At 41.8% G+C, this 23,492-nt stretch overlaps 3 protein-coding genes across 7 annotated transcripts in view; 2 read left to right on the plus strand and 1 right to left on the minus strand.

The window, feature by feature from the left end:
- Nucleotides 1–12,396, plus strand: part of SENP5 (SUMO specific peptidase 5) — a 52,453-nt gene extending 40,057 nt beyond the window's left edge. For 3 of the 5 annotated variants that reach the window (XM_078067473.1, XM_078067468.1, XM_078067490.1), the window contains 4 exons: nt 3,605–3,742; nt 6,674–6,757; nt 8,237–8,287; nt 9,163–12,396. In XM_078067473.1, the coding sequence (XP_077923599.1) occupies nt 3,605–3,742; nt 6,674–6,757; nt 8,237–8,287; nt 9,163–9,273 (384 nt within the window). In that variant the 3' untranslated portion in view covers nt 9,274–12,396. The remainder of the gene's footprint in view (nt 1–3,604; nt 3,743–6,673; nt 6,758–8,236; nt 8,288–9,162) is intronic. The other 2 variants (XM_078067480.1, XM_078067481.1) reach the window with 2 other exon arrangements.
- A 1,192-nt stretch (nt 12,397–13,588) lies between these two features.
- Nucleotides 13,589–21,403, minus strand: NCBP2 (nuclear cap binding protein subunit 2). Its single transcript, XM_036108011.2, has 4 exons — nt 21,222–21,403; nt 17,311–17,492; nt 14,935–15,073; nt 13,589–14,065 (listed from the first exon to the last, which is right to left on the minus strand). The coding sequence occupies exons 1-4, from the start codon at nt 21,297–21,299 to the stop codon at nt 13,994–13,996; spliced, it is 471 nt and encodes a 156-aa protein (XP_035963904.1). The 5' UTR covers nt 21,300–21,403; the 3' UTR covers nt 13,589–13,993.
- Nucleotides 21,404–21,419: 16 nt separating this feature from the next.
- Nucleotides 21,420–22,245, plus strand: NCBP2AS2 (NCBP2 antisense 2 (head to head)). Its single transcript, XM_036108012.2, has one exon. It carries the CDS (start codon nt 21,529–21,531, stop codon nt 21,826–21,828), a length of 300 nt encoding a protein of 99 aa, XP_035963905.1. The 5' UTR covers nt 21,420–21,528; the 3' UTR covers nt 21,829–22,245.
- Nucleotides 22,246–23,492: the final 1,247 nt, after the last annotated feature.

Below are 23,492 nucleotides of genomic sequence, written 5' to 3' on the forward strand. Positions count from 1 at the left end.
TTCCCTCTCTCGCTGTGTCTTTCTCTGTCAAATGAAATCTTTAAAAAAAAAAAAAAATGGATGGGTGATATGAATGAAAAGATTTGTAGTAAAGAGAGGCTTATTACTGTTCTGGATATAAATCCTTTGTGAGGTCTAGATTTTGTGATTTCTCTCTGTGGCTTTTCTACTTATTTTAACCATGTGTTTTGGTAAAGATCTTTAATTTTGAGGATTTCTCCATATGGATATCCAGTTGTTCCAATGTCATTTGCATTGAAAAGACTTCTCTTTCCTAGTTTAGTTGCTTTGGCACCATGGTATAAAGTCAACTGACCACACACATATATATATGGGTCTATTTCTGCACTGTATGTTCTCTTCCATTGATCTCTCTGTTCTTAATGCTAATACCACACTGTCTTGATTACTGTATCTTTATAGTAGGTCTTGAAATCAGTAAGTTGGCCAGCTTTATCCTTTTTCCAGAATGGTTTGGGAATTCTGGGTCCTTTGCATTTTCATGTAAATTTTAGAATTAGTTTGTCAGTCTGTGTTTTTTAAATCTGCTGGATTATGATTGGGATTGTGTTTATATGTTCATTTGGGGAGGATAGACATCTTAGCACTGTTAAATCTTCTAGTCCATGTGGTATATGTTGCCTTTATTTTGGCTCTTTAATTTTTCTCAGCAATATCTTGTAATTCTTAGGATACAGGTCTTACACATTTTTAAAAAATATAACCCTAAGGATTTCGTATTTCTGAAATTTCTATAAACAGAATTTTTAAAATGTTATCTTCTAGTTTGCTGTGAATTGACCTCGTATCCATTGACCTTACCAGACTCACTCATTCTAGGAGCTTTTTTCCTTTTTTAAGATTTATTTTAGAGCATGCATACGTGTTGGGGGAGGGGCAGAGGGAGAAGGAGAGAGAGAGAATCTCAAGCAGATTCTCTGCTGAGCACGGAGCCCCACGCAGAGCTCAGTCCCACAACCATAAGATCATGACCTGAGCTGAAATCAAGAGTCATCCCTTTAACCAACTGAGCCATTCAGGTGCTCTTCTTCTAGGAGCTTTTTTGTAGATGTTAGATTTTCATAGATAATCATGTCTGTAAGTAGTGTTTTATTTCTTCCATTCTAAACTGTATGCCATTTTTTTCTTGCCTTATTGCACTGGCTGGGACTTTGCCTTGTTCTCAATCTTAGGAGAAAAGCATTCAGTCTTTCCCTACTATTTATGATGTCAGTCATAGGGTTGCTGTTGTTGGTTTTTTTAAAGATTCATTTATTTATTTTAAGAGAGCACTCGTGAGTGGGGGGAGGGGCAGAGGGAGAGAATCCCCACTGAGTGCAGAGGCCAGCTCAGGGCGCAATCCCACGACCCAAGAGATCATGACCTGAGCCAAAACCAAGAGTCAGACACTCAACTGACTGAGCCACCCAGGCACCTCTGTAGGGTTTTTTTTGTAGATACTCTTTATCAGGTTAAAGAAGTTTTGCTCTTATTTCTAGTTTGCTGAGAGTTTTTAGTCCTAAATGGATGTTGAGTTTTATCAAATGCTTTTCCTGCATCCAAGGAGATGTTCCCATGGTTTTTCATCTTTATTCCTTAAATGGAACCCAGAGTGAAGGAACAGCATCAATCTTGAGACATTAACAGTCTCAGGGCCACATGATGACTCTTGAAGTTTCAGCTTGATCATGACGTAAGTTCACTTCTGTTTACAGAGCATGGGTTAAAGCAAATCACATGACAGGACTACATTCTTCACCTGGAAGGGACAGTGAAGCTACATAACATCAGGCAGTTCTGTGTACTCCTTTTATAGGGAGGGCAATAAATAATTGGTATCTTCCACATATATCACCCTTAATTATATGTATAAAGTGTGTGTGTTGGGGGAGCTGGGTGGCTTAGTCGGTTAAGCGTCCGACTCTTGGTCTCGGCTCAGGTCATGATCTCAGGGGTCATGAGATCAGGCTCCACGTTGGGCTCTGTGCTCGGCACAGAGTCTGCTTGAGATTCTCCCTTTCCCTCTGCCCCTCACCCCACTCGTGTTCTCACACATGCTCTCTCTCAAATAAAATCTTAGAGGAAAAAAAAAGTTGAGAAAATGTATTAAAAAGAAAAATAATCTGGAAAGATACACACTGAAGTGTATTTTTTCTGTATTTCCTAATTTTTATTTAAAAATTTTTTTAATTAAAAAGTTTCTTTTTGAGAAGAATGTAAATTTGGTCTCATTTAATAATGTATTTTAGATGTGATTCCTTGTTTTAGATACTCACAATTTATGCATTGGAAAGGACCAGCTGTCCTCATATTTCCTTCCGTCCACGCCACTTCTCAGGTTTATGGATGCAGAAATTGGAAAAGTAGAACTGCTAAAGTGCTTTGCTCCAAGATCATGTTGACTAGTAGAAGATTCATCTAGAGCAGGACATTATCTAAATAATCAGAAAGCAAGGAAGGCTTGAGAAATACCTTCTAAGAATCTGATGTAGTTCAAAATAGTCTTGTGTTGTTTTAACCGAAGGAATCAGTAAAAACAAAAAACAAAAAACAAAAAAACTCTCAAAAAATACCTGAAAAAAATTTATTCAGTTTTTTACAGATGTTTATTGAGCACCTACTACTTTATCATCCAATCCACAACTGGGATTCTGAGTGGAAGAGTAAATATTTCTAGATTGTAAAGGATGTGGAAAGAATTATTAAGGATATTTTTCTTAATTTCAACATCTGGGAGACCGGAGGTAGTGATAATGGTAGTAGTTAAGATTCACTGGCTACATATAATGTGTGAAAGCAGTTTTATGCATCTTATATGTATTATCACTCTCAACAGCTTCATAAGGTAGATACTGTTATCTGTAGTTTATAGTTGAGGAAATCAAGGCACAAAGAAACTACAGAAATTGCCAAAGTCATCTTGCCAGTAAGTGGAGGAGGCACAATTTGAACTTGACCAGACTTACTTCTGAGCCCATGATCTTAACTATATGGAGTCTATAAAAAGAAGGCTTATGGTCTGTGCTATTTTCTAATACCATGATTCCTTTTTTTTTTTTTAAGATTTTATTTATTTATTTGACAGAGAGAGACAGCTAGAGAAGTAACACAAGCGGGGGGAGTGGGAGAGGGAGAAGCAGGCTCCTGGCTGAGCAGGGAGCCCGATGTGGGGCTTGATCCCAGGACCCTGGGATCATGATCTGAGCCGAAGGCAGATGCTTAATGACTGAGCCACCCAGGCGCCCCGCATGATTCCTTTTTAAATAAGAATTGAGTCAAGATCAAATATGTACACAAGAAAATTAAGCATAAAAATAAGAAGCTAAGTAATGTTAACTACTTGAAAAGGTGTATGTACAGGTGTATCAGGTTAAATTCGAAATGATGCTTTCTAGATCTTCAGTTTTCTTACTGTGTATTATGGCCTAGTAGTTACAAGCATGGGCTTTAGATTCAGACCTGGGTTCAAATTCTGGCTTCACCACTTGTTTTTTTAAATGGCCGTGGGCAGGTCAAAGGTCAGTAAATGGAAGCTGCTGCCATTGTTGTTTTGGATAGTCTGTGGTGATGGCTGCATTTCTTTCTTCTTCTTTTTTTTAATCAGGTGGATTTGTTTAAAAAGAGTCTTCTGTTGATTCCTATTCACCTGGAAGTCCACTGGTCTCTCATTACCGTGACACTCTCTAATCGAATTATTTCATTTTATGATTCCCAAGGCATTCATTTTAAGTTTTGTGTAGAGGTAAGTTAATATACTGCCTGTATTTTTTCATTTATCTTGTGATCAAATAGTATCTTAGAACAGCAAAAGTCAGTCTCATAGAGGATCAGTTTCTGTCATGCAAACCCTCTAAAATGTTGGCAGGGAAAAGACTACTACAAGAGGAATCCCCAGGTTGGAGGAGGTAGCTGTCTGTGATCTGGATCCCCCCTCTGAGATACATGCCCTATTTGGATTTTGTTACATATTTTCCTGCCTTCCCATAAAGCTACATTTTGAATGTGGACAGAAATCGTTTTCTTTGGTTTCTCTTAGAGCTAAAATTGGCTTTTATCTTCAAAATAACTCATGCAGAATGAATTATAATCAAGAGAATCCGCTGGTAAAATATGAGAGCTCAATTAATGGGAGTTCAGCAAGATGGTGGGAGGCAAAGCAAGAAAAAAATCAATAGGTTTCCTGGTTTTCTTTCACTAGCAAGGACCAGTTAGGAAATTTAGCTGAAAACAGAAGATTCCATTTTCAAAAGCAACAAAGATGTAAACTGCCCAGGAGTATACCCTCGCAAAAATTGTGGAAGTTGTTTAAGATGAAAACTCTATTTAAAGGAACTCTGAGCAGATGGAAAGATAGGTAGACTCAGTATTGGAAAGAGATCAATTCTCCTCAAACTAATATATACCCATTTGTCCTAATTAATTTCCCAAGAGGATTTTGAATGAAACCTGATAAGCTCATCCTAAAATCCATATTGCAGAATTCATGGCATGAACAGTGAAGGAAGGAATCCTTGGTCTACTAGGTATCAAACCGTAACACACAGTTTTAATAATTAAAACCGTATTTATATTGGCTTAGGAATAGACAAATAGATTGGTGGAACAGCACGAGAATCTAGCAATAATTCGTGTATATGAGGGAACCTGGTATATGATAAAATTGGGGAAAGACAGGCTATTCAATATATGCCATTGTGAGAAGCAGCTGTCTATTTGGAAAAGTAAAATACAGCTCCTTCATACTATTTATAAAAACAAATTCCACATAAAAATTCCTAAATATAAAACGCAAAACTGTAAAAGTTAGGATAAAACACAGAAGATGTTAAGTTCTTGGATTAGGGAAGGATTTCCTACATAGAACCATAAAAGCAAAAAAAGACATAAAAGATCAGGCTGATAAATTGGACCATATCATAATTTAAAACTTCTGTATGTCATAAAATTCAAAGATAAGGGTAGACCCGGAGAAAATGTTTGTGACATAGATAATAATCACTACCCAGAATAAATAAAGAACTCCTACAAATGAATAAAAGGATTTAATAGAAATGGACAAACGTTTAAGTAATTTTTAGGAAAAATGCCAATAACCTTTCAACACATGGAGAGATGCTCAGTCTTACCAGAAATACGGGAAATGCAAATTAAAACTACGTTAGGGCTCCATCTTTTGCCTATTAGGCAAGTTTGATGGTATTCAAGTGTTTATGTGGGTATAAGGAAACCAGCTTTCATATTTTCTGATGGAGTGTATGAATTAATAAAGCAAGCCACTTGGGGGAATTGAAATTCTGATCAGTTCTAAGTGTCTTATAAATTTATAAAAGATGTATGTCCTAGGGGCGTCTGGCTAGCTCAAGTCAGTGGAGTATGCACTCTTCATCTCAGGGTCATGAGTTCAAGCCCCATGTTGGGCATGGAGCCTACTTAAAAAAAAAAAAAAAAAAAAGGAAAAGGTGTATTCTATTGCACACCAGTTGTTTCTTGATATCTACTCCATAAAAATGCTTGTGTATAAGGGGTGCCCGGGTGGCTCAGTTGTTAAGCATCTGCCTTTAGCTCAGGTCATGATCCCAGGGTCCTGGGATCAAGCCCCGCATCGGGCTCCCTGCTCAGCGGGAAGCCTGCTTCTCCCTCTCCCACTCCCCCTGCTTGTGTTCCCTCTCTCGCTGTGTCTCTCTCTGTCAAATAAATAAAATCTTTAAAAAATTAAAAAAAAAAAATGCTTGTGTATGTATGTGCACAGTGATAGGGCATACAACCAGGATGTTCACTGCAGCATTACTGATGGTAAAAAGTCAAAACCACCTAAATTTAGCTCTACCAACAGAATAGCTAAATACACTATAGTATATTCATACTATTAAACTGACCATAGCAGTTAAAAAAATATATAGTAGATTTCCATGTCCTAACATGGAAAGATCTCCGAGACATAATGGGTTTTAAAAGGCAAGTTGCAGAATGATACGGTAGAATACGTGTGCGTACATGCATGTGTGCATAAACACACAGTTGTATATATAAATATACTTCTACTCCACCTTCAGGGGGGTTAGTTTAAGTCCTGTAATCTTTGACTTCACCCTTAGATGCAGAGAGAGATAGGCATGGATGTAGAGGGCATAAGGGGAAGTTTGAAACTCTGATAGGCTTCGTTCTGGTAGAGATTTCAGCAGTGGACTTGACTGTATTTAGTATCCAGAATGGGTTTCAGTAGAACTTTCTAGAAACTGCATGATACCTTTACCTGCAGCCCTCAAAATACAGAGGACATCTAAGGCTGGGAATGTTTTTCATTTAGTTCCAGTTACTGATTTCTGCCATGGGTTCCTTCTCTGTATTGAGCATTGGCAGTAATCAAGACTTTCTGTTTTGCCAATATTTATTTAAATTTCAAATTCAGGAAGTTGGCTTACTGCTGGAAAAGGCTGACCATCTTATAAAAAGTTCTAATTAAAACATATACGGGTGTCCACAGCCTATAGAAGGTCTGAGTCACTATGAACTGAAAGGTCAGAAATAAAGTTCAGCTTTAAACTCTTTAATGCAGACTTTGCCCGATGGTGGGGCCACAGCCTCCTCCTTTGCTTCTGTCTGCTGTGGGCAGGTTCCATTTTTCACCAACTGATGGAACACAGCATCTGTGTTGTGGTTTCTTTTTAACCAGAATATAAGAAAGTATTTGCTGACTGAAGCCAGAGAAAAAAATAGACCTGAATTTCTTCAGGGTTGGCAGACTGCTGTTACAAAGGTAAGTATGTGATAAAAATGAAAACTCAGGCATGTCAAGGGGATGGAATCATCTTAGGGGTGGGTGTCTTTAAGAAGCATTTTAAGACTGATGATGGAGATAACCAGTGAGAGTCTGGAGGCTGCAAGGAAGCAGCTGAGAATAAACCTCTGTTTAGTATTGACCATCTAGCCGCTTAGTTTCCCAGTGCTTGTGGGGAACAAATTTACTCATTTCATCCTTGGGGCAGGGGCAGCTGCTACTGATATGGTTGCCATATTGGGGGGAAAAAATAGATATGTAACTTTTTTCTTTTGGTGGCACCTGCCTCTTGCGTCTTTATTTCCAGATGACCCACATAGACCCAGAGAAATGCTGAAATGACCATTTGGATCCACTAAGGGAGGAAGTGCACTAGGCTTCTTACCAGGCATTTGGGGAAGACAGTGCCTTGAGTGTTTCAGTCTGAAAGCAACACTATGTTTGCCCTATAGATACTCAGGCTATATGTGGGGCAGAGTGCCCAGGCACGGCTTCTCCTTGCTGTCACAGATACCAGTGTCTTAAATTTTAGGGTCACTGCTTTATTGTTTTCAAAGTGTTTTTGCATGTGTGATCTCATCTGATCCTTACAACCTGTGAGGTAGGCAGGTTGGTCATTTAGGGATGAGCATCATCTTTATTCTGTAGATAAGAAAACTGAAGTGTAGGTGTGACCTTCCCTAAAGGCCATCAGAACTATTGAGAGTCAGGTCCTTGATCTCAGGTCTGTCTGGAATACTGAACACAGTCTTAGAGGCAGAATCTTGAAACAAACTTTAAGCCAAACCCAAAAGCACCAGATTTATTTGTTCATCCTTGACCTGTCCCAAATGCTAAGGTTTAAATAAACTAAGCATAAATTTTCTTTTACTAACCTAGTCTTTTAGTTTAAACCAGAATTGGACTTGTAAATTTTCTACACTTACCCAACTAGAATATCCAGGTAGTCTAAATGTAGTCAGGATCTTTCATACTCCCACTCTAGGCAGAATACGTAACCAGTTCTTTTGGAAACCTACTGCTTATCTTTATGATTTCTTTCAAAGAGTAAGAGTTGTGTAGGAGGAGATGAAAAGTGGAGACTGCTAAGCAGGATTGTTAGTAAGTATTCAGAGTCCAGGCATATGCTTTTTGATCCACAATTCCATTTTGATTCCATTGTCAATCTGATCGTAAAACTAGTTATCCAAATGGAAGTTTTAAAATAGGATTTTGATTTCCTATTTCTCCCATTTAGGCAAAATGTTCTATAAGTTACAGTTGGTTGCTTGCTCTTTTGATGTGGCTAGATGCCTCCATAAAATCCCATACTTTAAATACCAGAGGTACATACCAGTCCACCAGCTGTCTTGGACAGAGATGGATTTCTTGTCTCTTGCTCATTTTTCCATAAAAACAAATTATCTGAAGACAAGTACTTGGGTTTTATTTTAATGATCATTTTGTTTTTCTCTTTAGTGTATTCCGCAACAGAAAAATGACAGTGACTGTGGAGTCTTTGTGCTCCAGGTAAAGAAATCTGTTTTTCCAGAATTTAGGATGTGTGAATTAAATTTGTTGGGCTTAGACAGATGGGAGCCCCTGTGGTATGTACCTGGCACTAGGAACAGGTAACAGGATTTCCTCCTTCCCTTCCTTTGTTGATGGGGAGCTGTAGATTCTGCATTTTCAGATGTTATCATTAGAAGCACCACCTTCTAAAGCCAAGAATGAACAACTGGTATCCAGCTCTTATCAGAGGTTATTAGTAAGGCACAATAGAGACTGACCTGAATCTGTATTGTAGACCCTTGGCATTTGCAGAATTAACTATATTTTTTTAACCATTGGCAAGTGGTCTTTAACCACAGAGTAAAAAACTAATTACATTTTTATAAGAAAGGGCCACATTCAAAAACTGCTTTCTCCTGCTGTGGGTTCCGTTAGTGGTCTTAACGGGCTACTGAAAATTCTGTTAGACATTATACTTACAAAGGAAATCGTATATAATTCATGAGCTTAGAGATTTGCAGAGATCATGAAAGATGGGCTCATTCCTCTGACTCATTAATGTCTGGGGTTTGTAAACAAACTCAGGTTCCCACTTAAAGACCATGTTAGATCTAGTTGCCCTCTCCGCACATTACACCTTTAGAATAATTGGAGCCTCTTCATCAGTTTCTGCCTTTCACATATTGTGTGGGCAAAGAGGGGAGACCCCAAGCGATATACTTACTGGGAAAGGTGACTATAATTTGGAGGTAAATGTTTTAAAGCAATGTGTTTTACAACCAAACTTTAAAATGCTGCCTTAGACCCTATTCTGTTAGGTCTGCATCTGGGAAAATACACTGGGCTGCTTCCTAGCTCCACATGCCACTTACGTGTTTCTGGGACCTTTGCAGTACTGCAAGTGCCTCGCCTTAGAGCAGCCTTTCCAGTTTTCCCAAGAGGACATGCCCCGAGTGCGGAAGAGGATTTACAAGGAGCTATGTGAGTGCCGGCTCATGGACTGAAACTCAGCAGGGACTCTGGGAGGTCTGACCAAGTTGAAGCAGATGGTTTGTTACTTGAATCTCCAAACACTTATTTGAATTTTTATAGATATTTCAGATCAGTGGTGTTGGGCCACTATTGTTACCTCAAATTTGTTTTTTGCCCTATTCATTTCTCTAGCTACCGTATACTATTTTTTAATGTTCAGTTTGGTTTTATTTTTAATTTTATGGATTCCGTGTGTTTCCCCCATATTTAATATTTATTATCCAAACGCATGCATATAGACAGAGCATGCAGTGCAGAGTATTTAAAAAAAAAAAAAAAAAAAAAAGCCTAGTAGATTTGGTGCGGCTTTTGAAACTTAGACGTGAACTGAATACAGGTTTAAAATTTAATCCCAGAACCTAAAAGCACAGGATGTTTTCAATACAACCTAACTCTGAGAATGATAGTTGTTCCCTGGGGCGTAAAGGGTAGCTAGGAGTGGTGGTTTTGACAAAGCCAGTCCTGTTTTACCTGCTGCACCTTTCACTGACTTCCCTCTCCAAGTGAGTCTTGCCGAGTTGCGTTCCTTTTGAAGGGTGAGAAGAAAGTGGCCAAACCTGACTGGGGTGTTCTGTTTTTAGAGGCACACTTAGAAAGAGCAGTGCCTACTCTGGGAGGAGTGGATGAAGGTGTGAGAAAAAGACAACTTTGGGGGTCCAGTTATATTAACACATGAGAAATTTCGATCTTGGCTTTAAGAAGAATTATAAACAAATTCCTAGATCTTATAAAGGCTTTTGCTGGAACACTGAATTCTCTGGATTTTTGGTTTTGGCCCATTAAAAATGTTAATATCCATTAAACTAGTGGTCAAACACATGAGAATTCAGCCTTTCTAAGTACTTTACAAGTTGTGGTTATCCTTGTGTGATCTCCCATATGGAAGAAATTCAGATTTGCCAAACACCTTTCTTTTTCCAAGGGTGTTTAAAATATTAAATCTTCAAACTGAAGACTGACCAGGTCTTTTGCAGATGGGTGGGGAGGAGAGAAGAGGAAGGGTAACAAGACTTGACTACACAGGAGCATAGCAGATGTTGAGTTTTTTTGCTCTTAACCTCTAGTGATCTCAGCAGCATGCGGGGCTCCACATTTTGTCCTTTGCTTAGCTGCATTAGGATTAAAGTAATGGATCTTACATCTTTATTCTAGCCTTTTGTGATAATTGAAAGGAAGGGGAATCCAGAAAGATGCATGTTAAATTACCCAATTATCTTTTGAACTGGGGCAGAAAAAAACACAAAGGTGTGTGTAAGAATCTCAGAAGCTTACACAGAATACCAAGTTAATGATAGATGATGCTTGGCATTATGCTGGTTAGGTGTGGGGTATTGAAAATAAAAAGCTAAAACGTGCAGTTTAACTTGGCCAGAAGGCGAGGTTGCCAGCAGTTGAGGGTAGAGTCCCAACATGTTTACACGCAGGGTCCCCAACCCCCAGACATTCTAAGCACCAACACCAAGTGTTTACGTTGTAAAGAGCCCCAGCACTCTCCAGAGCCCTCTGGACTTACTGTAAAACCAGGTCAGTATTTCTTACTGAGATCAGAGGCACTTTATGCTGCTACAGTTAGGGTTATGTCAGCATTAGCAAAGATGGCCGTTTAAGTGGGGAGGGCATGTTCTTGAGGTTTTCCTACATGATTACGCAAACGTGAGATTTTTTCAGATCTGCATGTAAGACATTTGCTTAACTTTTGCGGGGGGGAGGGAGGTAGTTATACAAAGTAGCCAGTATAACTAGGCTGTGGATTCACAATATCTTAAACTTTAGAACTCCAGCTCACCTCCTCACCGACAGAACGAGGCATGTAGAAAAGACACACACAACTGTGTTCTGAATCTTCACGCCCAAAACTTGAGTTGCCATTTCCTCCAGTCTGAGAAATGGTCACCCTCTGAGGCAAGCAGGGGTGCGCATAGGTGACTAAAGCGAACTGTCCAAGGCCAGCTTCCCTTTCACTTCCAGTTTAATAAGGCAGCTTGAGGTGCATTGTCCAGCATGCTTTTGCCTAAATGTCAAATATTTTACGAATCTGGTTCAAAATGTTTCTCTGTTCATGAAACTTGGTTTTAGCACACATAGTCGCTTTTCCCCCTATTCTTGTGACTAGGTGTGAACCTCTGTTTAGTCCAAGCCCTACATCAGAAGGGCCTTTGTCCTCATGTTTGCAATAATTTCTTCCTTGCAACAAAGACATTTTTGAAATGTAGTCTGGGCTGCTGGTGGAAGAGGCAGGCATTGTTTTATTGTCACTAGCTTGGCACTGAATTGTTTGGGTGCCCACAAGGTGGGCAGCCCTTATGCTTTGGGGGTTGAGTGCAGGCCTTGTACAAACTAAAAGCTGCTTACGATGTGCCTTCAAGCTGTGCCCAGTCCTGTCCATCAACAAACTTACTAGTCTGTAGTTATTTCTTTCCAGTGATTTGTCCTTATGTTAAATCTGTAGCAATGAATGTAGATTTAATTCAACTTTTAGTTGAGTTCTCTTAAGAAAGGGGACTTCTTAAGGAAGGGAAAAGCAGCAGTTGCTGCCAAAAGTCCCCAAATCACTTTTTGGTTTTGCATCGTATTTTCTACTTATCACTGAATATGAGTGACACCAGTCATGCTGGATTCATAGTTGGAACAGAACAACAGCCCTAACTGGGACACAGCCAGCACTAGTCTAGAGCTGCCCTTTTTCTCTGCAGTTTTGGTTCACTGCTTCCCTGGGTTAGAAGTGCTGACTGGGAGAGCTCTGGGTGAATCAGACCCTTCAAGCGTGTTAATAGTGTGAACTGAATATACTGACTACCTGCTCTGCTTAATTATGTTAAGAAACCGAACTAATCAGCAGTTGTAAAGCACCTGCTTTTCTTATGTGTGAGGCTCTGCCTCCTGGCCTATAGATAATTAAGACCTAGGGACTATACCATCAGAGAAGTGCTAATTGTATTTGGGTGTTACAGAAACAGCCTAGATAAGCTGTTCACTTAAATGGTACCTTTTGGTCAGAAAAAGAATTTATTTAAAGATTGTGATCATCATGTAAAATTACTCAAACCTTCTAGCAAAAATATTTTTTTGAAAAATAAACTAAATGCCTTTATAAATGTGTGTTCTCTTGAATAACATGTACTGTTTGGTGAGTAGTTTCTCAAAGGGATGCTCTTGTCAGGACAAGGCTCATTTATGAACAGTGACCAGCAGCCTACCCTTAAATAACACCACCCAACAGAGTTTTCTGCAATGATGGCAGTGTTCTCTGAGCATAGCTAGTGGCTACCGTGTCAGGTAACTGTCAAATCAAAACGGACATGCGCAAATTCACCTCACTCACGGATAGTCCAGAGTACGAGTTCCAGTGTCACTGCTGTATAGGTGAGGCAGTGGGCAGAGACAAAAAAAACCTGGTCTGACAATGCAAACAGGAACCACGGTCTGTGGTTTTAAGGCCTGTAGAAATCTGAGTTCTATTTTACTACAGAATTCTAAAATACATTAATTCAAACTACAGTGTAAAAGAAATTTTCAAAATGATTATGTCCTCATTAAACATCTGCAAATGGTTCTTTCCTAAGCACTTAGAACTAGTTATAGCTCTTAATCCAAATAATCAGCTTGAACTTAATGAGAGAACCTGTACTTACTGTAATGTGAAAGATGTTCACATTGAGATACTTCAGCCCCAACTTTCAAAAACTCTAGTGGAAGTTAGGAGATACTCTGTTGCTAGATGAAAAAATTTCACTTATGTAAGGGAAAATTATATTAGACTAAGTTTAATGAGCAACAGTTGATATATATTAGAGAAATCACCTTGTGCCTTACAAATGCAAAATAAATTTGTAGACCCCCTTCACCACAGAGACTACCAGCTCACTATACAGGCTCTGAAGCTCGGTAAGCACAATTAGGGGAAAAAACAAGACAGACTTCAAATGAAAATTGGCTGAAACACATTTCCTGTGGGAAACAATTCTGATTTTTCTTGGTAAGTGTTCTCTTGATTTTTCAAGCTCTTTTTTAAACCCAGTCCATTCCTGAGATCACTCTGAGAATGAATCTTTAAGTAGAACACATCTTTTGAAAAATGTGTACAGTAAATACTAGTCAAGTCTTAATACATAAAGCACATAAACTGGTGGTATCTCCTAGGACAGTCTAAGGCTTACTTTTGCATCAACAATTTAGGGAGTTCCCTTGACTCCTCTAAGTTTGCCTTTAGAGATTAGAACTCAACACAGAAAACAAACTCAGTTGTCAAACATCTTACTAATTCAGAACAATACAACATAGCAAAACCCCATTTATTACATTTTTATTTCCTGCAAACTTAAAATTTTTGAGGCCCCAATGAAGACCACGAACCTATTATCAATTTTTAAAATTTTCCAACTTCCTAAAAAAAGTGTGGTGTTTTGGGCTGATAAATCAAATCTGTTGCCACAGAACACAAATTCTGACCTGGTGACATAAAATCATTCCAGCAACCTGACGTATGGCCAAGATTCTAAGACTACAGAATAAAGGCATTCTTTTGGATTCTGTCCTTTAATAGTTTTCAAAGGACAACCATGAAATGGCTTCGAGCTCAGTAGAGACCTTGATCAAAGCATGTTAAAAGTGGGCAGGTTTGCAGACCTTGGGTAATGCATGGCAAATTCAACAGGCCAAAGGAGTGAGTTTTCATGATGGGGCTCTCACCACTCACTGGTTTTGGGCCAGTTTTCCATAGCCGCCTCTCCCAGCATCATAGTCCTGCCGATACTCATCTCGTACCTTAATTGAAAAGAACATAAGTTACATTATAGAGGAGATTGGTGTAATGAATATGCCTCCCACAAACACATCAGCAGGCAAAAACTGTTCAGCCTTTTCAGGTGTCATAATGTGAACATTCAAGCAGGACCTAACATTTTTTTGAGCAACGGATGTAAAGCTCAACTGCCTTGCAAAATTAAGATTACGTGGGGCGCCTGGGTGGCTCAGTCGTTAAGCGTCTGCCTTTGGCTCAGGTCGTGATCCCGGGGTCCTGGGATCGAGCCCCGCATCAGGCTCCCTGCTCAGCAGGAAGCCTGCTTCTCCCTCCCCACCCTGCTAGTGCTATCTCTCTCTCTCAAATAAATAAAATCTTAAAAAAAAAAAAAAATTATGTAATGGTTTTGTTTGCTTACTTAATTAATAAAACTCTACACCCAACATGGGGCTTGAACTCGTGACCCCGAGATCGAGAGTCACATGCTCTACCATCTGAGCCAGCCAGGCGCCCCTGCCTATGTTTTTTTTTTTTTTTTTTTTAAACCAAACATCATGCTCATACTCAACAGCATTCAAAAGTAGCATATTCCAAAAAATAAGTACTTAAGCTATTTAAAAATTAAAAACTTAAAATTTATTTCAATGCATTTTCCTTTTGTTCTAGACACAGGTACAAAATGCCCCTAGCAGAAGTCCAATAATGGTTGCTTGTGAAAATGTATAGAATCTATAATTTACCAATCCTAATGGGTAGTTTTCAGAGTCACTTCAAGCGAACGGTTATAGGCACAAAATTATTTTCTAAAAGAGCAAACACAAAGTCACAAAGCCCTTGTCACTAGGACTGAGATACCAGGCAAAGACTGAGCCAAGAGAACCTTCCTGCATACCTGGCCCCCAGATCGCCCACGGCCATACTGCCTTCCCTCCTTAAAGCCTGCGTCCCAGTCTGTGCGAATGATCCGGTCATCCAGACGAGTTCCGTTTATGTACCTCATGGCATTTTCTGCATCTGCTCTTGAATAGTATCTTAAGTGTAAGTATTAAGGAACACTATATAGCATTTCTCCAAACATTTTTGGAAATACAGAAAACAACATCTAAATGAAGCTGAGTTAAGAAAGAGTACAAAAACAAATCCAACCAGATGGATTTCAAAGATAGTAATTTGGTTTGCACAAGCCTGTTTGAGGTTGGTCCAGAAGCACTTAGAGAGTCAACTATGATTTATCCAAGGCTACTGATCGTGATTTCCTAGATAATCCTGCTGATAATTATTTGGTCCCATTGTCCCCATATTTTGGTTTGTAAAGTATAAATATGTTCAGTGCAGGTTTAGAGCACAAAATGCACACTTCTTACCCAAGGAAACAAAAGCATCCAAATTTGGAACTGTATATTCAACCTTAATAAAAAGAGAAGGTTACAGTGCATATGGAATTGCCATTGCATTTCATTAGAAGGAAAGACTCAGTATCCTATTACTCAGGTTAGGTGTTCCCAAACCTATTTAATCAGATCCACTCAATCTACCTTTGGAGTGATATTAAAATCTATAAGCAATTATCATTAGCTGGGTTCAGGGAAATGCTGAACTCTACTGTCTTCAATTACACAGGTGGGGAAGCACTTGCTGAAATTCCAGTGTCCAACACCTACACGATGCCTAGCACATAATGGACATTCAGTAATTTTTTGCTGGATGAATGACATGATAAAAGGGCAAAGTGAGAAAAAACAGTGGCAATGGCAGCCTCTCTTGGCAATCATCTGCTATTATGATTGTGGATCTCTGACACACATGACAAATGCAGAAGCATTCAGTTCTCAGAGACTGAGTATTACCTACAAGGTGGACTTGCTTTGTGTCTTCTCGTTCTCCCTGTACCCTCTGAACTTTAATGCTATTGGCACCTGAGGCGGATGTAAAATCTGGGCACTCTTGTCCCTCGTGTCTGAAGGGGATGGAAGAAGCTTGTAGAGCCCAGAACTCAGACCCCAAAATCCAAAGTTTGGAATAGGTTCGAAAGTAGGGCTTCTAGTTCAAGCTAACAGAGTAAGCACATTTCTCATTTCCTTTTCAAGACCCCATTAAAATGACAGAAAAGATATATACAGCCAAAGAACAGAAGAGGCCCTCAGCAAACTAGAGGTTCAAGAAAGTGAAGGAAAAGTGCTAATGGATGAAACAAAGTCACAGTTTGAAATATTCTTGAAGGGGCTTAAAGGAGACAGCAAATAGGGTTTAATTAAAGGTCTGTATGTGGGAAGATGACCTGCTAGCAGGAAGGCATTTAAACCCAGGCAAATAAAAACAGAACGACAGAGTTTTGAACAAACCAACTGGAGGAACCCTATAGGGCAGTGTCTTTGATGTTAGTAAGTCAAAATAAAATCCCTTTTCATTCTGGCATTTAGGAAACCCACATTTACCAAAGGCGGGGCAGCAACTTGAGAGTTGCCTGGGCCCACAAAGTTAGCCTTCTTTTCCCTAATTATGTCTGGGAACCCAGGGATCACCAGATATTTAAGGAAAATTTACAGCATAAATACAACCCACCCCCCCCAGAAAAGAAAAAAAAATCCCCAGTAATTTGGGGCACAAACAAAATTTTTTGAAACATGTTAGATGAGGTCTGGGAAATTTCTCAGAAAATAAGACAAAGTGACCAAAAAAGAAAATGTTAGGAGAAAAAAACCCCAAGCAAAAAATCCAGGAGGTCCAATATTTACAGAATTTTCAGGGAGACGATAGTTTGGTTTTGACCTTATATAAAATCAAGCTATATACATCTACATAATGAAATACTATACAGCCATTTAAAAAAGACCTATGTGTGCTAACATAAAACAATCTCCAAGGTGGGGAAAAAGTAGTACATTCAGTATGCTACCGTGCATCCACAGGATCACTGCTGGAAAGATACCCAAGAGACTGGTAACTGTCTGGGTTTGGAACAGTACAGAGATTTTATTTTCCCTATACCCTTTGTACTTTTGTAAACACCATGAGCATGTATTTTCAAAAGATTGTTTCTTAAAGAATCAATTCTAAACAAAGCATGGATTTCAGAACAGAATGTAAATGTTAGCAGCTTTTACAACACAAGAGGGTGGACACTGGGCAGAAGGTAAGAGCTAGATGAAGGAAGGAGAGGTAAAGTACAGGGATGCTAATTACTGGATGGCCTCACTCATTTTTTTAAACTAGCCACTCCTGGCCCCACCCTCACCCAACAGCTACACCAGACACACAGGAAGGATACTCCACAAAGCAGAACCCACATGCTGTTTTCTTCATCTTATCCAGGCCCATAATGATTTTCTTTATGTCACCACTTTTGCTGAAGAGTTCATAGATTTGTTCTTCAGTTGTGTAAAAGGAAAGATTTCCAACATACAATGTACAGCTCTTCTTCAGTAATTTTTCCTGTTCTTCATTGTCACCCTGGAATGTCAAATAGAGAAAAAGTTCAGCAACACAATCTAAGAAGAGTCCTCCTTAAATAGCATTCCCAAGTATGGCAAAAACTGTCATTAATTCTAATTTGGGAATCAGCTTCTCTCGTCAACCCAGTCTACCACAAATCCCTTGCCAGAGAAAGAGAGAGAGACAGGTGTTCAGATTCTGTGACGCACTTCTGCAGGTCCAGACTGCCTTCAGGAGACAGCCACAGCTTAAGGGTCATGTTGCATTAGCCTTCCTCCTGTGCCATACTGTCATGCAGATGGCATGCCTTTTCTCCGCACGCTCCATATCCTCAGCACTGGAACCTTCTCCCGTTGCTTGAATTTAACTTCCGCATCTTGAACCAATATACTAGAAAGGATTTTTTGTACTGAAAAATAAATGGATTTTCAGAGATAGGGTATCCCTTATAATAATCCCATAGAGAATGTTCAAAACAACTGCTTAGATGGTTTACATGCTCATATATTTTTCTGAGTTTAGGAGAAAATGTAGTGATCACTAAAAATGAGAGATTATGGTTTTTTTTTTTTATAAAAAGGTTCCCTTACCTTTTATTTTTTTTTAATTTACTTATTTTTGTGAGAACAAGAGAGCATGAGAGAGAGAGAGAGCGTGCACAAGTGCACAAAAGCAGGGGAAGGGGCAGAGGGAGAAGCAGGCTCCCCACTGAGCAGGGAGCCCGATGCAGGGCTCGATCCCAGGATCCTGGGATCATGACCTGAGCTGAAGACAGACGCTTAACTCACTGAGCCACCCAGGTGCCCCGAGAACTTATGTTCTTGACAGGCTTCCTAATTTGGAAGACAGGATGAAGCCAGAGACAGGAATATAATTGGGCTTCAGCCAACCTACCTGACAATCCCTGGGGCTCGTCATGGGCTAGATACAGTATTTTACATGCCTGCACAGAAACTAGTTGGTCGTCCTCGGACCTTCTCTTCTGGCCTCCACATTGGGGAGGACAAATGCTAACTAAATAGAACACCTACCCACTGACCTGCTCTCAGGCTCTCAGGTTAAGGCTCTAACATCAACCATACAGTGGTATTCCAGTTTGGAAAGGAGCTGAATAGATCTACACTCAGGCCCCTAGAGCATTTCCCAAGAGACCTCCCTTCTTCATTTACTACTCCATATATAATGCTGATCCAGTTTCCTTCACTCTGAGAACTAGACTTTGCACTACTTGTCTTTGAAAGCTTTGTAGCACAGAGCCCAGACTAACAGGTCTCATGTGATCACATTCAGTGGCAGAATGGAGGGATAGAGAAACCGTCTAAAGGAAATCACAATAAAGGAAAATGATGAAATAAATTATGGTACATCAATAAATAATGTATACGCATATGCACATGCAGTTACAAGGAACATCTCTTGAGACAGTGATGACCATAGTGAAAAAAGGTACAGAGCAACGTGAAGGGTATGCTCCAAAAGAAAAATTTTTTTTAAAGATTGTTTTTTTAATCTACTTATTTTACAGAGAGAGAGAATACAAGCAGGGGAGCGGCAGGCAGAGGGAGAGGGAGAAGCAGGCTCCCCACTGTGCAAGGAGCCCGATGCGGGGCTCGATCCCAGGACCCTGAGATCATGACCTGAGTCGAAGGCAGTTGCTTATCCAACTGAGCCACCCAGGCGCCCCTCCAAAAGAAATTTTTTTTTTTTTTAAAGATTTTATTTATTTATTTGACAGCGAAAGAGGGAACACAAGCAAGGGGAGTGGGAGAGGGAGAAGCAGGCTTCCCGCCGAGCAGGGAGCCCGATGTGGGGCTCGATCCCAGGACCCTGGGATCATGACCTGAGTCGAAGGCAGACGCTTAACGACTGAGCCACCCAGGCACCCCCAAAAGAAATTTTTTTTAAAGTGTGAATATAAAGGTCTCATACACAAGAAATAGGCACATGTTCCTCTAGGCAGAATCAAGGGGTCGCAGGTCAGAGACTTCCACGTATGAAATTGCATTTAATTCTCAGAAGTGAATGAGGTAGATCCTAATTTATTAACTTTTACAACTGAGAAGGCAGTTTAGTAACTTGTTCAAGGTCATACTGCTACTCAGTAGTTGTAGCTGGAATCCAAACCCAGTCTCCCCACCACCACCCCCAAACTCAGTCTTATGCCCAATCCCATACTTCCTTGAAAAGTTCACAGGATAAAGAGTCATTCTACATTAAAAACAAGTTTTCAGAACTTTGGAATGAGACATTACATAAAGTAGATTCATCTTATTTATATCCCTGCTGTTAATGATTTATTAAAATTAACCGGGAGGCCTTTTCTTTTTCTTCCCGCTTTTCTCACACATGTAAGTAATCCAAACAGACTATTCCAAACAAACAACTTATAGCTTAAGACAACTGTGGTGTTAAGTCCTTACTTAAGGTATATTAACCTGGATTTCACTCAGAGAACATTAGAAGTTCCTCATGACAGTATCTTACTACTATCTAAATAAAGCTACAGGCCTTAAACTACATAGATGAATAACAGGTTGAAGCCTTTCAGTTTTACTCTCATAGGATGCCTGAAATTCAAGATGGTAATGATGTGGAACTTTCTAAAGTAATGAGAACTGTAGAAGTGATAGAAGTGAAAACCGTGCTTGGCATATAGTAAGCACTTAAAAATGGCTGCCTTAGCGAACGAATTTCAGGTCTTCCTCAATTTGGCCTCAAACAAAATTTCCGTTCCCCTACCCCGCTAACACGTTGTACGCACTCTCCACGCCCACCCTCTTCTACACGCGCTCCTCCTTTCCCATCACAAGCCGTCTCCCTTTTCTGAATCCTCACAGGACTCCCTTTCCCCTCACCATTTCTGCTCTAGATCATGATTACTTGCCGCCGTTTACAATCCCTACTGGAAAATTATAAACTCTTAGGGTGCGGAAACCGTCTTCCCTCTCCCTCTAGGACTTAGCAGGTTTAAGCAACAGTACTCAATAAAAGTTACCTAATAATCAGTGGTTGACGAGTGTCGCTCCACCTCGTCCCCAGCTTTGCTGAGACTGAACAGCCTACCTTGAATATTTGCTGCCTTCCCTTTTCCCACATAACCTACAATGACATGGGCCAAACTAAAACCTCCCTCTTCTGAAACCCAGCAGTTCTCTGAACTTGACACCTAGACTCTTAAAGTGCCTAGCTTGGACAGTCCACCTGCCCACTCCGAGGACTCCCTATGGTTGGAGTCAAGGCTCAACTTTGTGTCTCCCAGCCACCGCGTAGAACTCTGTAGGACGGTTCCACTAGACCAAGAAGGAAAGGGCTCCACGCGCCACAGGGCAGATCTAATTTGAAATTAAAAAGTAATACAAAGTATCTGGTTCAGGAAGACGCCCCCTTTCCCCGTACTCCAGGTGTCAAAAGGACACCCCTGCCCCTCATATCACAAAGTCACCTTCCCAAGGCATAGCCTGTGCAAATGCAAGCCACCACTACTACTGCCCCCGGAACCCCTCTGCACTGGCCTGGGAAAGGGAGCAGCTGCAAGGGAATGGGAAAGCGAGCCTCAAATTCTCTACGAGATAAGGGGATTCAGTGGTATCCAAACGCCCTTTCAGCTCCGTTCCCCAGCAGGCACCGGGGCCTCACTTCGCGTTTCGGGAAACCAAAGAACGGAAAACGACACAATGAGACAAGAGCAAGCCGATTCTCAGCGTTCTGGCCCTGGGCCTTCCCTTCTCGCGGCCCGGCCTCCCTCACCCGGAAGTGCTGGTCCCGGTACTGGCTCAGCTCCACGTAGGAGTCGCTGCGCAGCGCCTTCAGAAGGCCGCCGGACATAGTGCAGACAGGTGGACGAAGACACCGCCACTCCGGGAACAACGAGGCTGCCGCGGCGCTGGCGGAAGCGGAAACGAGCGGAAGCGGCTGCAAAAGGTGGGCATCCTGTGGACCAATCCAAGCGCAGCAGTGTCGTCAGCGGACGGCGCGGGCGCAGACGTGGTCCGTCTTTATTTGTCGCCCGTCGGAAGCGAGAGTGGCGTGCTGCGGGTTCCGGGACGTTCGGAGGATGGTTCTTCGGCGGCTGCTGGCCGCCCTGCTGTACAGCCCGCAGCTGGTGGAGCGTCTGTCCGAGTCTAAGCCCATCCGGCGTGCGGCGCAGCTCACGGCCTTCGCGCTGATGCAGGCCCAGCTGCGCGGCCAGGACGCAGCCCGGCGTCTTCGAGCCCTCGCGGCTGGGCCCGCAGGCTCCCTAGGTCGCCGCGCTGCCCGCTTCAGAGACACCTTCACTCAGGAGCTGCGCCGCGGCCTCCGGGAACGCCCGGGGTCACCGCGAGGTAGCCAGAGGGGCCCGGGCGCCAACCCCTAAACCCAGGCTGGGCCGGGCCAGGGTCGCCAGCTTTCCCTTCTGGGCTCGACGCGGGCCTCGGCGCTAAGCAGTCATCCTGGGCACTGAGCACGGCTTTGAATCCTGAGTCAGACTGTCGGCTTTCAGAGGTCTCGTTCATCAGAGAGCCCAGGCCAAACCGACATCCCCGGGGAAGCCCTGTGATCGGATTGGGCACGGCGTGAAGAAAGCCCCCCAAGCCCGGGCCCTGATACACCACGTAGAGAGAGCCATGACCCGAACCACAGCCCGAAGGAGTCTGCCCTGTGCGCATGGGACTAAAACTCGTGTTCAATGAAGCCGCCTCTGCACTGATAGAGCAGCGCGCTACTTCCAGGGGAGAGAGCATGGATGGAAAGACACAGCTGCCAAAATCCTCTGATTAAATGTGTGAGCCGAGTAATGGGTGTGAGTGTGGTACTTCTCCAGCGAGATGGGTTAGGGTTCCTGGGGACTGTAGGCCCACGGTAATACTCGTTAGCGCATTTGGAGTGCTTACTCTGTGCTGGTACTTGGTAATTGCACTCCGTGCGGGTTATCTCACTCCTTACAATCACTTTCTTTTCTTTTTTTAAGGATTTTATTTATTTGAGAGAGAGCACAAGCAGGAGGAGCGGCAGGCAGAGTAGGCAGAGGGAGAAGCAGGCTCCCCAGTGAGCAGGAAGCCCGATGTGGGGCTCAATCCCAGGACCCTGGAATCATGAGCTGAGCGGAAGGCAGACGCTTAACGACTGAGCCACCCAGGTGCTCTTACAATCACTTTCTTTTTTTTTTTTTTTTAAAGATTTTATTTATTTATTTGAGAGAGAGAGAGAGCACATGAGAGGGGGGAGGGTCAGAGGGAGAAGCAGATTCCCTACCGAGCAGGGAGCCCGATGCGGGACTCGATCCCGGGACTCCAGGATCATGACCTGAGCCAAAGGCAGTCGCTTAACCAACTGAGCCACCCAGGCGCCCTACAATCACTTTCATATGAGGAAGTGTAGGCCGCATCCTTGCAGAGTTGGGATGTGAATACATGCGTTTGACTCCAAGGCCTAAGTCCTTAACCACAAGTCTTTGCAGCATTTGCCCTGACCTTTAATGCCGGTCATTCATGTCCCCCACCCCGTTATCACCACTGGGCGTTGGACCTGCCTATTACGGAACAAGCTACCCGGATTCCTATTATCAGTTTTAGAGGGTCTGGGATACAATCAAGATAGCTAATGGACCCATGAGTAGGAAATCCATAGTATACAGAAATGCCTTGTCATGTGAAGCTTCTGACTGATTTTCTGATCACCTCTAATTAGGCTCCACAATTAATTGTGCAATCTAGAAAGCTTGAAGCCATGGGAGATGCTTTTAGGCTGGTGACCAACCAGAATTTATATCCTGGCCTTTTTTTTTTTTTAAGATTTTGTTTATTTATTTGACAGAGACAGATAGCGAGAGCAGGAACACAAGCAGGGGGAGTGGGAGAGGGAGAAGCAGGCTTCCCGCGGAGCAGGGAGCCTGACGTGGGGCTCGATCCCAGGACCCCGGGATCATGACCTGAGCCGAAGGCAGACGCTTAACGACTGAGCCACCCAGGCGCCCCATATCCTGGCCTTTCTGATAATTACAGAGAAGGAGCTGGATAGGGCCGGAGAGACCTCCTGTGG

Source organism: Halichoerus grypus, chromosome 1 (assembly GCF_964656455.1).
Source record: "Halichoerus grypus chromosome 1, mHalGry1.hap1.1, whole genome shotgun sequence".
In the NCBI taxonomy this organism is placed as follows: Eukaryota; Metazoa; Chordata; class Mammalia; order Carnivora; family Phocidae; genus Halichoerus; species Halichoerus grypus.

Excerpts from the sequence above, each read along its gene's own strand:
- NCBP2AS2 (XM_036108012.2), top strand. The coding sequence starts at position 21,529 with ATGGTTCTTCGGCGGCTGCTGGCCGCCCTGCTGTACAGCCCGCAGCTG.
- NCBP2 (XM_036108011.2), bottom strand. The coding sequence starts at position 21,299 with ATGTCCGGCGGCCTTCTGAAGGCGCTGCGCAGCGACTCCTACGTGGAG. Across the intron at positions 17,493-21,221 it reads ACCGGGACCAGCACTTCCGG|GGTGACAATGAAGAACAGGA; the intron begins GTGAGGGAGGCC and ends TTGACATTCCAG. Across the intron at positions 15,074-17,310 it reads TGTGGGTTCTGCTTTGTGGA|ATACTATTCAAGAGCAGATG; the intron begins GTATCCTTCCTG and ends CTTACACTTAAG.